The sequence below is a fragment of the Eubalaena glacialis genome, chromosome 20, assembly GCF_028564815.1.
Source record: "Eubalaena glacialis isolate mEubGla1 chromosome 20, mEubGla1.1.hap2.+ XY, whole genome shotgun sequence".
NCBI lineage: Eukaryota > Metazoa > Chordata > Mammalia > Artiodactyla > Balaenidae > Eubalaena > Eubalaena glacialis.
This window is the reverse complement of record NC_083735.1, coordinates 13363742-13380184: the sequence shown is the minus strand read 5'-3', so window position 1 is coordinate 13380184 and position 16443 is coordinate 13363742. Positions and strand designations below refer to the sequence as shown.

General features: G+C 43.5%; 1 protein-coding gene across 4 annotated transcripts in view; it reads right to left on the bottom strand.

Moving 5' to 3' along the window:
- STOX2 (storkhead box 2) overlaps positions 1–16443 on the bottom strand; it is a 207094-nt gene that overhangs the window by 16419 nt on the left and 174232 nt on the right. For all 4 annotated transcript variants that reach the window (XM_061177531.1, XM_061177532.1, XM_061177533.1 and 1 more), the window contains one exon: positions 372–524. In XM_061177531.1, coding sequence (XP_061033514.1) covers positions 372–524 — 153 coding nt within the window. The remainder of the gene's footprint in view (positions 1–371; positions 525–16443) is intronic.

Sequence of the window (16443 nt, the reverse complement as noted above, 5' to 3'; positions counted from 1 at the left end):
TGTTTCTGACCCGGTCCCATGAATGAAGATGTTCACGGACTTTAAGAAGGTTGTGTTGTAAAGGTTAAATGGAATTGTGGTAGTTTTTCACAGAATTCTTCAAGGATTCTGATTTAATTTCTTTCCCTCAGTGCCAATTAAAAACTATTACAGCTGAAGAAGGCAAATTATTTTTGAAGTGAAACTAGTGCCTTGGTTTTTAATTACAGAACTAATTAAGAAATTAAGAATTAAGAAAAGTTACTGGTCAGTTTTGTCAAAGATTTTTCTTTTCCTATTGAACTTAAACGTGGGATGAACTGGCCATAGGAAGTCCCAGGGCAGCCAGAGCACACATCCATTTGGGAAGTGCCTCATTCTTTTCTTGTTACCTGGGAAACAGGTGGTCAGGTGCTCCATCAGTGCTTCTTGGGTGACAGGTTTTCTTGCCGAGTTCATTGCGGAGATGGCCAAGCAAAGGATTTCCCCGAGTGGGATAAACTGAGATTGACTGATGGGAGACATACTGATTGGTGACACATCACCTGTAAAAAGACAATTTTCAAGTAAGTGGTTCATTAAGACCCAGCCACTTGTCACACACACACCTCCACACACACGCGCCCCTCCCGTGACTCTCACCTGTTCCTTGTGCAATGAATACAATCAACCCTCAACACTGAGGTGCGTTACAGCCACGTCCACTCAGGTGGAAAGACGTGCACGGAACGGCGGAAGCTTCAATTGCTTCCACAAAGAAGACTTGCGTTTAAAACCTGAGATCTCGTTTAAATAGACTTGCTACTGAAAGGCTTGCAACAACTGAGCCTCTTCAAATGATCTCTGCTTTTATTAACTCGGAGCTGATTTGTTTAATAACTGTCATTCACATCCCGACAAATGCACTTGTGGGAACTTGAGGATTCATTCATTCAAACGCTGGGTGCCCTTTGCCCCAGGCGTCTGCTGGGGGCTTGGGAGTCATTTGGGAAAGTGAATAAGCCCCCTCCCACCAACATCTCTACCCTCAAGGAGTTTCCATTTAAGCGGAGGAGACAGACCAACGTTCACCGTGCACCAGAGAAGGCTGAAAAATAAACTCTGGGGCAGAGCGGGTAGAGTGATGTACACCAGCTGGAGGTGAAGATGGAGCTTAGAACCAGGAAGTGAGAGGAGGTTTTACCAAGGTCGTGCAGCCTGAATCTGGTGCTGAAGCGGGAGTGTGCCAGGTGGCTGTGGGGCACAGGGGTATTTTCTGGGGAGCAGCAGAGAAGGGGGGCAGGTATATAGGGACTATTATCAGCAAAGAGCTGAGCGCCCAAGGCCTTCATTCTATGAAGGATGGTGCGCCAGAGAAGGAATTTAAGGAATGACAAGGTCAGATATGAATTTCAAGAAGAGGACTCCGGTGGCCACGTGGAGGACGATCTTACCACCCAGGAGGGTCTCTGGCATCCTGCACACATTTGCATCTGAAAGAGCCAATGCAGGTGGGGGGAGGCTGCAGACCCAGAAGCCAGGGGCAGACGTGGCTCTTGGGGAGACGGACGGCAACATTCAATGCATATAACTGCCTTCCTTTCTGCGACCTTGGCGTCACGGTGTGGTGATTTTCAAGTCATGTTCCAAGGAAGGATCCTTAGCATTCCCCGGGGAGGTTTCTGGGGGCAGGGAGGGGTGCCCCCAGCAGAGGGAGAGGTGGGAGGGCAGGGAAATCTGCCCCTGACATCTGGGTGCTACCTGTTTCCTCCTTGGGGTTCTGTAAGGTTTCACTTGAGAAAGGCCATTCAGGAAGGGGGTGAAACCATCAGCAGAGTTGAAAACCTGTGAGCTTCTAAGCTTCTTTCCCACATGGATTTACATAATCTCTCCTCTTGTTTCCAAGTGTGATTTCACTCTTGTTATAAATCACCGTGACTAACCAGAACCGGACTTGGGCTGACCTGTGGCATTAAGCAACACCCTCCAGGAAGGTGTCTGGGTGCCCTGGGGCGGACCAGCCTGCTGCCTCCAGCCACAACTCCTAGTCTGATGGGGGAATCCTGAGGCCCTTTGGGAAAGAACGTGAACCCTGCTTTGATGGAATGGATGGGAAATGGCTTGATGGATAAAACCAGGCACCAGCACCTGGGAATGAAAACCGACAGGTGAGGGGGGAAGTCTAACAGGTGCACCAGATGGGGCCGCAGGACCCCAGCGTCAAAGGTTGAAGCCTGACCCCCCTCAGCCCCAAGCCCAGCTCAGTCCAACGCTCCCCTCTTTCCTGCATCCCTCGGGGCTCCAATCAGCTCTGCTGTGGCTCCCTTCTCTGTACGATGGGTACGACAAGAGGGAGACACTTCCTCAACAGCCAGAGAGAGGGGGGAAATACACAAATCCAGAACAGCAGAAACCAGGAACTGACCTAACTTAGAACCCACGGACTGCCGGGGCCTGTGGGATGTAAGTCTCATAAAGAGATAGACCTCTGAGAGATGCTTGCAAATATTTGTTGGGGTAGCAGAGGGCCGAAGCTGGAACACGGAATTTTGGGCTGCTGCTGAGGATGTGAGTTTCACTCACTGGCTGGTGAAGCTCAGTTCATGTTGGTGACTCAAAACTGACAGAATTATGTGGATTGTGACCATCTCAGTAGGCAAGCCTGCTACTGCCTAGAAGAGTGTATTTAAATATTTGAAAAACTGTTGTACCCTTCATTCAAACACAACCATATTCTAAAGGCTTCTGTGTAAAGGATGAACTTATAGTGGTGGTGAGATGCAGTAGAGGGGTGTGTTTGGAGCTACTCATGTTCAAATCTCCCCTCCCCATGGTGGCCGCGTAGCTCAGCCATAGCCGCTCTAAAGATCTCTCCTGTGGATCCTTCTCTGTCCCTCCACCTTCTACAGGAGAGGATGAGCCGCAGTGAGGCAGGTTTCTTAAGAGTTGCTAGGTTGGTTACGTGGACTTCAAAGTCACCTGGAATTTTTTGGCCATGCCATGTGGCATGTGGGATCTTAGTTCCCCGACCAGGGATGGAACCCATGCCCCCTGCAGTGGAAGCACGGCATCTTTTTTTTTTTTAAACATCTTTACTGGAGTATAATTGCTTTACAATGGTGTGTTAGTTTCTGCTGTAAAACAAAGTGAATCAGCTATACATATACATATATCCCCATATCTCCTCCCTCTTGCATCTCCCTCCCACCCTCCCTATCCCACCCCTCTAGGTGGTCACAAAGTACCGAGCTGATCGCCCTGTGCTATGCGGCTGGGAAGCACGGCATCTTAACCACTGGACCTCCAGGGAAGTCCCTGGAATAATTTTATAAGTCAGATGAAAAAGACAATGGGGTCAGCTAACAAGGGTGGGGGGGGGGCGGACATCAAAGCACGTTCTAGTACCTTTGGACCTGTGCATCATTTGGGAGGGAAACACCTTCTAGAATTTGCCTATCATACTTATGGACTTCTCAGAAGACTAAAGATACAAAAATACTAAATAGGATTTTTTAAAATAATGCAGGTTTATTTTCTAATTTTGTATAGGTTATAGGGAACTTGAGCTTTCTGTAAAAAAGGAAAGACTATTAGCAAAATTAACGAGTTTAGGGCATGCTTGTCCTTATGCTTTTAGCTGAAATTCTTTGTTTAGTTTAACTAACAAATATCAAACGTTTAGTGATCTTCTAAGTTAATTTGTTTTCAGTCATTGCAGCCAACTGTAAGAGGCAAGTAAGCTTTAAGTGTCTCTGAAACGCATTGGTATTGAAAAAGCTCAGTTTCACTATAATACTGAATATGTGGAATAACATTTAACTCAGGAGAGAGAACCAAACGGAATTCGGATGCTCTAAGTGACCATCCCCACGTCCTCTTGTTTTTATACTGCACTAAGATAAATTACTTCTCGCTCCCGTCCCACCCCACCGGCCATCCTGTCTCCTCTACATCCACATGCTTCCTGGGTCTCTTGCCTCCACTCCATCTGCCATGCGACCCCTACCCCAGGCCACTGTCCCCCCTCACCTGGCCCATGACAATGGCTTGATGCCTCCCAGCCCTCTCTCCTACCCAACACTCCCTTCTCCACAGAGCAGTCTTCTTAGAAAAGCGTAAAACACGCTGCTTCCCTGCATGAAATCCTACAGTGACTGCCGACTGCGCCTAGGAGATCGGAACTCCTTGCCAGGTCTGCACTGGCCTGAGCCTGTCCGCCCACCTCCGGGACCATCCCCTGACCCCTCTCCCGCTCCTCCCTACAGCATGCTCACAACTTCCTCTGTTCTTTGAACTCACCAAGCTTTTTTCCCACTCAGAGCCTTTGCCTTTGTTGAGCCCCTGCCTGGGATGCTCCTCACGCAGATCTCTGCAGGACGGGCTGCTTCTCCTCCTCTGGATCTCCATTTAAACAGGGCCTCCTCGGGAAGCCCTGCCCAGGCACCCGATCTAATGCTGTCCTAAAACCACAGCGCACTCTCTCTCATGTTACTGGATATGATGGTTTATAATAAGAAATATATGTTTGGTCTTCATCCCCATGTCTGGCACAGAGCTCCTAAAACCCTTGGAATTTCCTAAGTGGTGAGAGAGATCAAGGTATCTTTGTTACATCAGTGAGGTGACTTTTGGACCCGTACCTAAGGATGGGGACTCATAGCCAGGAGAACCAACCACGTGGTTACAGGGTTGGAACTTTCAGCCCCGCCCCCTGACCTCTGCCGGGGAGAGGAGAGTGGCTGGAGGTTGAATCAATCCTCAATGGCCCATGATTTAAGCAAGCATGCTTATGTAATGAAGCCTCCATAAAAACCCAAAGGATGGGGTTCAGAGAGCTTCCAAGGTTGCTGAATACGTGGAGATTGGGGAGGGCGGTGCACCTTGGGAGGGCATGGAAGCTCCGTGCCCTCTCCCTATTCCTTGCCCTATGCATCTCTTCCACCTGGCTCTTCCTGACTTGTATTCTTTTATAATACACTGGCACACTAGTAAGTAAAGTGTTTCTCCCCGTAAGCCGCTCTAGCAAAGTAACTGAACCCAAGGAGGGGGTGGTGGGAGCCTCCAATCTATCACCAGTCTTTCAGAACACAGGTGACAATCTGGGTTTGCGAGTGGCATCTGTGGTCAGGGGTGGGGTGCGGTGAGGGCACTTCTGTGGACTGAGCCCTTAACCCATGGGATCTGGATCTGATGCTTTCCAGGTAGATGGTGTTGGAATTGGGATGAACTGTAGGACACTCAGCTGGTGTCAGAGAATTGCTGGTGGAGTGGGGACCCCCCCCCCACTGGAATTGGTACCAGGGTCCTTCCAAGTCACTGTCTTCACTCTCTGAATGTGTGTATGTGTGTACTGGTACACCGTCTGTCTCACCCACTAGAATAGAAGCTCCATGACAGAAGGAAACGTGAACCCCACATTCCTACATTCTCAGTGCCTGGAATAACGCAGAGCTCACACCAGACACCCAGTACTTGTTTGCTGAATGAATGAATATCCATTTACAACATCAGAATCCAAGGAATTGCTCAGGGTATTCAAAGAGTTGTGATTTTATTCATATATGTTGCTAAATAATTGCAAAACAAACACAGAATTTAATGAGACCAAATATACTTAACCACGCAATTTCTAAGACTCTCACTATTAATTCTGCCCAAAACATAGCAGTTACCACAGAAAAATAATTATACATTAAGTGAGGGTTAAGACATGCATTTAAGATCTATATAAAAGGAATTATAGGTATCGATCAACACAACACAACATCTTATTCAAGTTTGCAATGATTTTCTTTGGATCTTATATCAGACCTACTTAAGGAACCAACAAGTCATTCTTAAAATATGCTACTAGAAAATACTTCCAACAACTGGACCACATTTATGGTCAAAGAAGAAAACAAAGGAATGTAAATACTGCTAAAATATTATTGGTCATCATAATCTACAGAAACGACCACATTTTGCATAAACTATGAATTGTTACTTGTCTATAATTTATAGGATGGATTTTTCTATTGCCAGAATTAGTTCTGAACATATTCATAAAGACAACTCCTGTAAAAGCTCATGGCTACTTTGTGGGCCAGCCAATTCTTTCTAAACTGCTATAATTCTGTCCTATTGTTCTAGAAAGCAAGGGTAAATAGGTTTTATTTCAGCTTTATTTTCTTACAAACATCTATTTAAGTCCAGTCCTCAGGGAACATTTGTCAAATCCAGGATCATTCAGATCAAGCCAAGCACAGTGCCTTGGACAGAGCAGGCATTCAATAAATTTCTGTTAAATTAATTTAAAATGTGAGAAGGCATGACAATATTACAATTCTAAGTAAACTTCGTTGATTTTAAGAGCATTTCACATTAGATTTCAAATATCTCAGTGAATATTTGGACACTTCTTTCATTTAAGGTACTACAGTCAGCTAAGAAGTATAAGGACAAAGATAAATGTGTCTGGTGGTGAGGAGGAGAGTGAAGGATGCAGCCACTGTACCAGAGGCGGGAGTGAGCGTGTGCAGGGCACGGCGCAGCGTGCTGAGCTGGGGATGCTGAGGGTCTATTCTGGCACATCTGGAGCAGGCTGGGGGTGAGAATGGAGAGAAATGTAGCCTCCTGGTAGACCAGAAGGCTGAGCTCTTACACTTTATGCTGATGGGAACCCTGTGTATGTTTATACAGGGGAATTACATGACACGTTTGTGTTAGAAAATCACTCTTGTGCAACTGTGGGGAACAAACTGGTGACTATTACCACCGCCAGGCAACAGAGAAGGAGGGTCTGGGACAAGAAGCAGATATCATGCATGGGCCGACTTCCTCTGTCTTTTATCTTCTACAGATGGTGACTTCCACCTCAGAAATATCTTTATCATGCCCATGCATTTTTACTATTTAACCCCCTCTATCTACTCTCCCTTCCAACTTCTGGCCAGTTACTTTAGTTGGAATTCTTTCAAAAAATTCCCTCTCACATAATTCATCCTTTCAAGAAATTTATTTGAGTGCCTCTTAGATACCCCAAACCTCTGGGCACTCGAGTTCCAAAATTGTTCCTATCTTGGTTCTTTTTGTAGGAAAAAAAAAAAGTAAGAACTATAATAAAGCTCAGTTCTCTATGAATGCCATTTTCCCCAGTCACTAATTTAGGTTCTCTGTGCTCCCTAACCTTTGCGTATGCATGCAGGGCAGGGCGGAGGAGGGACACAACTAAGAAGATGTGACTTCCATGACAACCTACGTTCACCCCTTCCCAGATGATACCCATAGCTTTCCAAAAGATACCTACCAGAAAGACAAACATAAATCTATTTCCTTTCATCTTAAAGTACCCATCTTCATACCGTTCAAATACGAAAAGGAAAGCTGTAATTTTTCCAGGTGGATCACATCACAATAAACTATAATACAACCTTGAAAGTTCCCCAAAGTTCATCTTCTATCTTAGCCTTCTTTAAATAATCTTTTTTTCCCAAGTACCAGCATTCCGTTTGAATTATCCTGTTTTCCTCTTTATTTTTACATACTGTTTTCCATCGTAAATGTCAATTCACTCTGTATTCTGGATTGAAGAGTTACCTTTGACCCTAACGAAGTTCATGAACCAAAGGAACCTATTTACAAATGTAGTTCTGAAACTGTACTAATTTATCATTGCGAAACTGCCAATATAAAAAGGCATTCAGGAGATAGTTTGACAAGTGCCCAGTCTCTTATAACAAAATATAATTACCACTCTGTGTCTGTAGATGAGGGTTTGGATGACATAATTTCAAAGATTGCTTCAGACTCTCAAATTCTTTGATTCTATATCAATGCAGCAGAATTCTGGCATAAAAGCATAATATAGTACTGCTGTCTAGCTCTATTTCTGTCTTGCTGGAGAAAACTAGTTTAATGCTCATCCAACCGGAAAAAGTAGGCTGTAATTTTAAAAAGGATAGCAAAATAGATTGGCTATTAATTTTTTCCCTTGTAATAAAGGCTTCATAATTTACTCTTTTCTAACTCAAAGTAACTCAGGACCAAAGTGTGCTTGTTTTTGTTCTCTGGACTGCCAAAATTAACACTAAAGTTAAAATTATAGATGCCAATAAAACTACCACATGCAGTATATACCGTGACTCATAAAAATGGTCAAACATGCCTGTAAAATGTACAGTGGGCACAGTGATAATACAGGTCTATTCCTTTCAACAAACTATTCATAGAACGACGAATGTGCCGAGTTTTATCTTCAATACCCTTGGGCCTGGGGAAATCATAAGCTCTCTAAGGTTAAGTGAACAGTTTCTCGGAGGCAGAACATCAGACGAATCTTGTGTTTTACAATTTAGTTCAATTTATTAACCCCGATTTTATGTATAGGTGTTGTTTTTGGTTCTTTTAACAGACGGTTCTTTTTTAAAAAGCTGTTCTAAAAAAACACACATCCCCTTCCTATACACCCTCTTGCAGACTGAAATACCCTTACAGGAAGCCAGAACACACGACCCCCATCAACTCACACGCTGCTTCATTTTAAGCAGCTTTCCCTTGAAACCAAATTATTATACTTGACTTTCAAATGTTTGTGTCTGATATTTAAAAGGCACCCGGCATTGAAAAAGGCATTTTTACCAGTTTACTGTATGTCTGGCTGAAATGCCACTGATCTCAGAAATTTAAGGCTGAGTCTTCATTGCAATCGTCGATGGCAGTAAAGTTGACAATAAAAAATTTTTTTGGAAAATTTAGAAACTCTCTAACAGCTTTTCTAAAGCTCCCTGGTGCTTTATTTCAACACTTGATGGAGTTCTCTTAAAGAAGGTCTAAGTCCTAAGCTTATTATTTAGATAAATTGTTTTAATACAAAAGAAAATGTAAATAAGAGGCTCTCATTAATAATACTACAGTTAATGGTGTCTATTAGCTATGACTTACTAAGAAACTTCTAATGAGAGTTAAATAAGAGTGGTCATGGTGGCAGATGGCAGATACACACACACACACACACACACGCACACACACACACACACACACACGGGTTAACGTCCACCGTATCACCTGAATCTGCTTAGCAGCCTGTCTAATGCAGAGATGCACTAGGTGTAATGACAGATCAACTGGTTCATTGGTTTACAGAAGAAACCCATTATCTTCCCCAGGCTACAAGCTTTCATTAGTCATATTAGCTACTACTCTTGCTACTGAGATTTGACTACTGATGAAAAACTGTCATAGGATAAGCAGAGATGCAAGTCACAAAGGGTGGAGAATCAGATAGAGAAGGCAATCAATGGACAGGGAGAAGTGAGAACTCCGTAGTTCGGGAGTTGTCTTCACCATCACCAAGGATGATAACAGACATCTCTCTAATCAGAGACATCGAACACTTCTAGACTGTTCCGCTGCTGCAATAGATTTGTAGCTGAAAAGTCACAATGAAAATATAAGCCATCGGGCCAATTATCCGTTTCCATAATTCAAACCTTTGCTAAGAAGTCTCCACATTATAACCCGAGTGGGGTGTATGTTAGGCACTATGGAATAAAACATTCACACATCGGGCACTCAAATGTTGTTGAGTAAATAGGTACTACACATATAGACGAGGCAAGGTAAGACCCTGCTAACCGCTGAGATGTTTCCCATCAACAGCAGCCTCCTTGCTCCCTAGTCCCTCATCCAGGGCTAAGTGAAGGCCATTTACCACCAGCGATAAAATCATGATGAAATACCAGTCCTAGATGACAACAGGTAATAAGAGCTCTCAGATGTCATGCAATTCTGTAAGGCACCTGGCTAACAAGAGTCCTGTGCAATAGAGCGTCTTCTTTTTCTTCATTATAAGCGCATCATGTAGGACAGAATCTAAAGCCCTATTTTAAGCTATCACATACTTCTCTTCCTTCTCCATTCTGTATCAGAACCTAGCCTAACACCAGAGACATATCAGATGCTCCAAATTCTTTTGATGATATTTCTCAACTATAGTTCCATAAATCAGTGTAAAATATCCAGGGTCACTCTCTTCCACTCTTTTTAAGTTAGAATCACCACAGCTGATTCTTAACCTTTGTTTTCTTTGCTTCATCTGTTTAGGTCCCAACTATACTGCAACCAATTTCTGTAAAATACAGTTGTAATAGAACCAGAAGGCCTAATTAAATACAGTTCAAATGTATACGTTGATAGTTCCCAAATTACAACCAAATCGTACAGAATGACTGCCACCAACTCCCCAATGAAGGAACACCTACCACCCGTTCACGCTGTCATTGACAGAACTATAGACAAGTACACAGGGATGAAAGAGTACAAAAGGCCAGACAGACACACACACACAGAAAAAACTCCCAACTCACTGTACCGGAAGTAACTTTCCTCGCCAAAGTCTGGCATTACAAGACAGTGGTAGAGGCCGTGGACTTTGTAAGCCAAAACTTTCAGTTCAGAGCCCAGATCTGCTCCTCATTAGCTGTGTGATTTGGAGCAAATTAATTCATTTTTTGAGTCTCACTGTCTTCTTTTGTAAGGTGTACACAGTGATGTTCACCTTGTAGAGTTATTGAGGGGATTAAGTGCTGACATGGTCCCTGACACCTAATAGATACTTAATAAGTAGTTAGTATTAAAATTATTGTCCCCAAGCCTATCTAAATTTATTTAACTTACTCTTTTATGGTGTTTGAATTTCTACTAATAGGAAAATCATTTGATCTTTAAAAAAAAGCCTTTAAAAAATCATCTAAGGCGTGGAAAGGCTAGGAGGGTAGTGGTCTATCTCACACTAGTATGAATTAGTTTAATCAGATTGCTCACCTCTTGATTCTTATCTGTGAGCATGGGCACTGAGTGAATGGAATAGTTTGCCTGGGAGGCAGAAAAGTTAAGATATATTTATAAACATACAGCATTTGGGATGTATTATTGGGTTGGAAGGGAATGGGAAACATGCATTACGTAGGGACTTTGGAGAGAGAAGAACAACAGAAGGTGGGAAATTGTTTGGATAGAGAGTCGCAAGTATATAAAGTTGGCCTATTTTAAGATTTTGTCTGGGCCAATCCTTTACCTGGGAAAGGGAAAGGAAACTCAGCACCTAAGTATAATGCTCTTAGTGCTAAAGATCAGTGATGCTAGGAGCTAAATAATTTCTGATGGAACCTGGGAGGCAAAAAGTCATTATGGTTATCTCTTCTAAGGAAAACGTCCTGTAGGATTCAAAAGAGTGACTTCCACACAAAACTTCAGAATTTAGCATACTCCTTACTTAAGGATGGCTTGTCCAATAATATTATTCTTCTTATTCAAATAAACCACAATCAGTGTCCATATTTAAGGGACTCACCTTCACATCTGTTCTTAACAACAACAATCCTTTACAAGCAGTGTAAGGCACTATCTGTAATCATATCTCAAGGTAAGAACAATCATCATTTCTAGAGTTACATACTTAACTCTTGAGGTCCACCCCAGCATCAGTCTACCTGGGGAAGACTATTTAAATGAACAAATAGATCATTCGCACCCTCTGTGACAAATTAATGCTTTTTGCACTTCCTTTCTTCTTAATCAACTCTTTGTTGAGTGCTTTCCATGTGTAGAGAACTGCTAGGAGATGGGAATTGTAGAGAAAGGCACAAATCTTGATCCTTGCCTTCAGTGAGCTTATAATTTAGGTGGGGAAACATGATATAAATGTGTAGAAATATAAGCAATTATAATATGTTCAAATTACTGTTTAAAATGTCCTTAGAAGAGATGTAAGAAGAAAATACTTGAATGGCTAGCAAATTAACTCCTATAATTCCTATAATAGGAATTTGGTCTAATTATATCTATCTATCTGTCTATCTAGAGAAGTTAATTCTATAACAGGACTAAGAAATGACTTCCTGCTGGAGTATCAGAGAAAGCCCTTCTGTGGGAGGGAGATTTTGAATAAGGTATTTAAGGATAAGTAGAACTGATGGGTGTGGGGACATTATATTCTCAACATGGTATGATGTGATCAAACATCCTTTGAAACTGACTCAACATCCTCAACTTTGCTTTGAAAATGTCAAGTACTAGGCACAAAGAAAGGAAACAAGCATTCTTTCCTTCGGTGAAAGGGTGAGCTATGGGGGTGGATATGAGAGCAAAGAGAAAAGAGATGTTTGAGGGGCCTGTCCAACGTACGGTTTGCATTATTCTAAAATGTTCTAATTATTATTACAAATGCGTTTAACATTCTCAGAAATATTTTTTTAACGGAAAGCGCTAAAACCATAAATTTGATGAAGTCGTAAAACCATGCTTTCAGATTTGCCAAGTTTCACTTTGGAAACGTAGCATGTAATGTACATTTGAGAACCAAATTTTACCACCTCACTATTTAAAAAGAAAAAAAAAAGCTTTTGTGTGAAAAGCCCATGGATGTTGTAAGAAAACAGCTCTGTAATCATCTGGATCCTACAACGGACTATGATGAAATATGCTTACTTCCTCAGCAGTTAATAGCAACCTCTGTCCGATGTTGGAAGCAGTCTCTGAGCATATAAAGCAGGCTTTCTTGGATTTTAGTGCATTGCATGTAGGTTAACAGGCCAAATAACACACAAATTTAGGGACTATATTGAGAAGAAAAAATTTCAAATAATATTTACTGAATGCCTCCATCAGAGGAGTGAAAGAGATATTACAGCTGATGGAAATCTGGAGCAGTTTAATTATTTCCTATTTGCACATCCTACAGCTGACTCTAGTTTCTGATGTGAGGCTGTGACATGAATCATGCTGGCGAGGTTGCATCTGGTGGGCACCTCCATGAAGCACTTCTACTGCCTAAGATTGAGGCTGCGGAGGGATTATCACAGCAAGACCATGTTTCAGAGGACAGGGCACCCTTATCGAGGGGGTTGATTACCATACATTTGTATCCATATCCATACAAAATATGGATACATTTTACCATATTTCTTTGCACACAACAACTCTTGAAAGAAAAGCAGGGGAGACCTACCTGACCCTTTCTGGACTGGCTCTATCCCCCAGGTAGCTTTGGCGCTAAAGCCTGGTGCATGCTAGGGGGTAGTATTCAGGCACAAGAAAGAGCCAGTAACAGAAACGGACGTCCTAGAATCTGGAATAAGAAAAAGAGTAAACTTTCAAGTCATAATATCCTAAATGAGCATTTCAGATTGGCTACTGAGGGCACGTTGCACCCAACAGGAATCTGGTACTTTACCTTGGTACGTCTACTTGGAAAAAAAAAATGAGTCCCAGAACTCTCAGCTCTTCTGACAATTCAGGGCTGGAGATACTGAAACAAGTTCAGCTCAAAAGCTGGCAAAAAGCACCTTTAAAAAGCTTTATGAATGGACTTTGCTGGTAATGATTTTAGAGGGAAAAAATCCTCTTTCCCATTCTTTCCTCCTATTTGCCTGGAACAGCTGGCATCCCGTCCCATGCCTAGTCCCATCTATCACGGCCACTGGTCCTGAGCCAATATCCCACTGCAGTGCCTTGGGAATCTGCAGTGTCACTCCTCTTCTGCCTTGTTCTCTGCAAAGTGAAGTCATAGGGACGGATCAGCCAACCTGACTTCTCATTACCCTGCCCAGAATCCTTTGTGAGCTGAAATGAGTCATCACTCCAACAAAAGCTACAGCCTCTGGTTGTCGGTACGGGCTCCTTTGTCTGTGCAATGCGGAGACTCTGGGCTGGGAATGCACCCCAGGCCCGGGGCTGCCAGGGGCACATCCTCCTCTCCAAGGAGCCCAGGAGCCCCTCCCATGCATTGAGCACCAACTCAGATCTTTTCATCATGAAAACAGGGAAAAGGGCAAATACCTCCAGATGCTTGGAGAAAACACACACACACACATTAACAATGATCTGGCATCATATACTCACCAGTTCATAATTATAAACCTGACACATGTGCTCTTTTGTTTTTTCTTTCTTTTTTTTTTTTAAGGCTGGCTTTTCATTGCAGAGAAGGACGTGTCTCCCTCCTGTGTGTAAAAGGCGGTTCGACTGTACCCTGGATCAAAGTTTAGCTGCAGCGAGCTATTTGTCATGAATTCCAGTTGCCGGGCAAGTCCTTGCAAGCCTGGGTCGCATCATTCCCAATGCAGTGCCAGCCGCCTTGCAGCAGAGACAGCCCGGGAGCCAGCACAGCTTCTGCCAGGAGAAGGGCGGCATGGGGAATGAGGTCACTATGTCAAGAGCTCGTTCTCCCCATGAGGTGCCCCTGAGCTCCCAACACCACGGAAACCACGGCGGGGAGGGGGGTGGGATGATGCATAGGGTTTCTTTTACATTGCTGCTTCCTCTGCTTTTTCTCTTTTCTTTTTTAGAATTTCTGTGCCTCAGATCAGTAAGGCACAAAAAAGCCATTCCAGATCTATGCAAAAGCATCCTTTTCACTGCACTGTTTGTACTGCACCGCACGCTTGATGAGCCCCACGCTGAATCACTCATGCACAGGCACGTGTACACATCGTATTTCCACACCCACGGACACACGGACACACAGAGGAACTTATTTCGACAGAACCGTAGAGAAAATGGTTCATCTCTGTTTACAGTACAAGAAACGACACAGAAATGGCTCGAGACGGAAAAGGGGTGGGAGTTGGGAGAGAGGAAAGGAGAAGAGGAATATCAACCATCCTGTTAAGACCACAAAAAAATGGAGTCTGAGAGGAAAAGAATAATTAAGAAGGACATGAATGCTGTTGTGTTGGTAATAATTCTGCCCAAACTCCCCCAAACAAAATAATACCCAAGCAGGCACCTCTCACTAGCTCCACTCAGGAACCAGAGAGATACCGATAAATTATCCCCTACTCTGAAATGAAGTAGATTTGGGTAGCTGAGGATGTCTGCAGAGCAAATTCTCCCACATCCTCATGAATACAGTAGCTAACCAACAATAAAGATGAAGTCTAGGATGAGGCTGCAGCTGGGAAGTACAAAAATGTAATGAACCTCTCAGCAAGACTATCCCGAATCTCTGAGTTAGAAGGGTTGCCAGGCTAAAGCTCCACCAGAATCACAGGGTGTCTTCGCACCTGTGATTTAGCCCATCTTCAAGGACCTCTTCCCTCAGAGCTCGGGCCTCATCCAAGCCAGGCACATCCTCCGGTGAAGGCCTCCCCCGCCAGCTGAGTCCTGGAACCCCACACAGTGGTTCCCATTCCGCCCTCGGAAAGCTAAACAACGTAGAACCTTCTTCTGTCTGATAACTCATCTGATGGCTACAAATAATAATCCCGTGCCTACATTCTAAGCCGTCTCTTCTCTAGCTGCCCACAGTCTGGGACACCGTAGGTAAGTCTATGTGCATTTATGGATCCGCTGGTACGTTCCATCTCAACAAGATTAAATAAAGCTTCTTCAGCTCCTTCTACCACCTGACACTTTTCAAATCCTCTGCCCTCCTGGTTCCTCGCCTTTGCTCCCGCTCGGGCGTATCAAACTCCTTCTAAAAATGTCATATGAAGAACGAGATAGACTCTAACTGTGTCTCCCCACAGCACCATAACCTCCCCCACTCTGGACTTTATATTCACCTGGTCTAAGACAGTGGTAGGCTTTTGGCTGTTGTCACACTTTCAACCCCTAGAGAACTTTTTCACATTATCTGCGATTAAATCAGGTCTCATTTATGCAATTAAAAAAAAAGAAAGAAAACGTCATCAATTATGCCATATTCGTCTTATCAGAAACGGTCTGGTTGTGATGTTGCCTTCCAATGCATTAATTCCTCTCCTTGGATATGCCACCTGAGCTCCCCGCCGTGACAATGACTCAGTCTGCGGCCCAGCGCCAGGGCCTCCTCCCGAGACAGCTCACCTTTGCTCAACACTCTCTGAGCTTGTTTATGTTGGTAGTCATTATAAATCCACCGAAATCCACCTAACTCAGCCCATTCCTCTTAGGCATAGTCTGATCGCTCTAAGGTCCGAAGGCATGCCCAATAAATAAACCCTGCACCTTAAGAAGGAAATGATGTACTATATAAAAGTTAAGATCTAAATCGAGATATCTTGACCTCTGGCAATCTAAGAGCATCTAGGGAAGCAGCTCTAGGTCACTGGACCACCTCTCGACAGCTAAAAACTCAAGTTTCCTCTATGATATAGAAAAGGTTAGTAAGTGGATAAACATTTTCTAATATCCAAGCGTGTATGTTTCCATCTCTATGTGGGCCTACTACGCCCGCCTATAAAAACTCATCCAAGCTTTACAAGGACCCACTAAGGTAAGTACTGTTATTAGCACCATTTAAAAAAGAAATTAATTGCCCTCCTCAAGCTTCCACAACTGGTTAAGTGGCAGAGGCAAGATTTGAACCTGGGGCAGGAGGCCTCAGAGGTCTGCCTGTCGACTATAGCCACTGGAAACAAAATTTAAAAAAAACAGAACTCCATCCCTCAACTTTTACCTTTAAATGGAAGCCAATTCCCTTTGTCAGCACATGAGGCCAGTAAAGTGAGGCTCCCAGGCTGG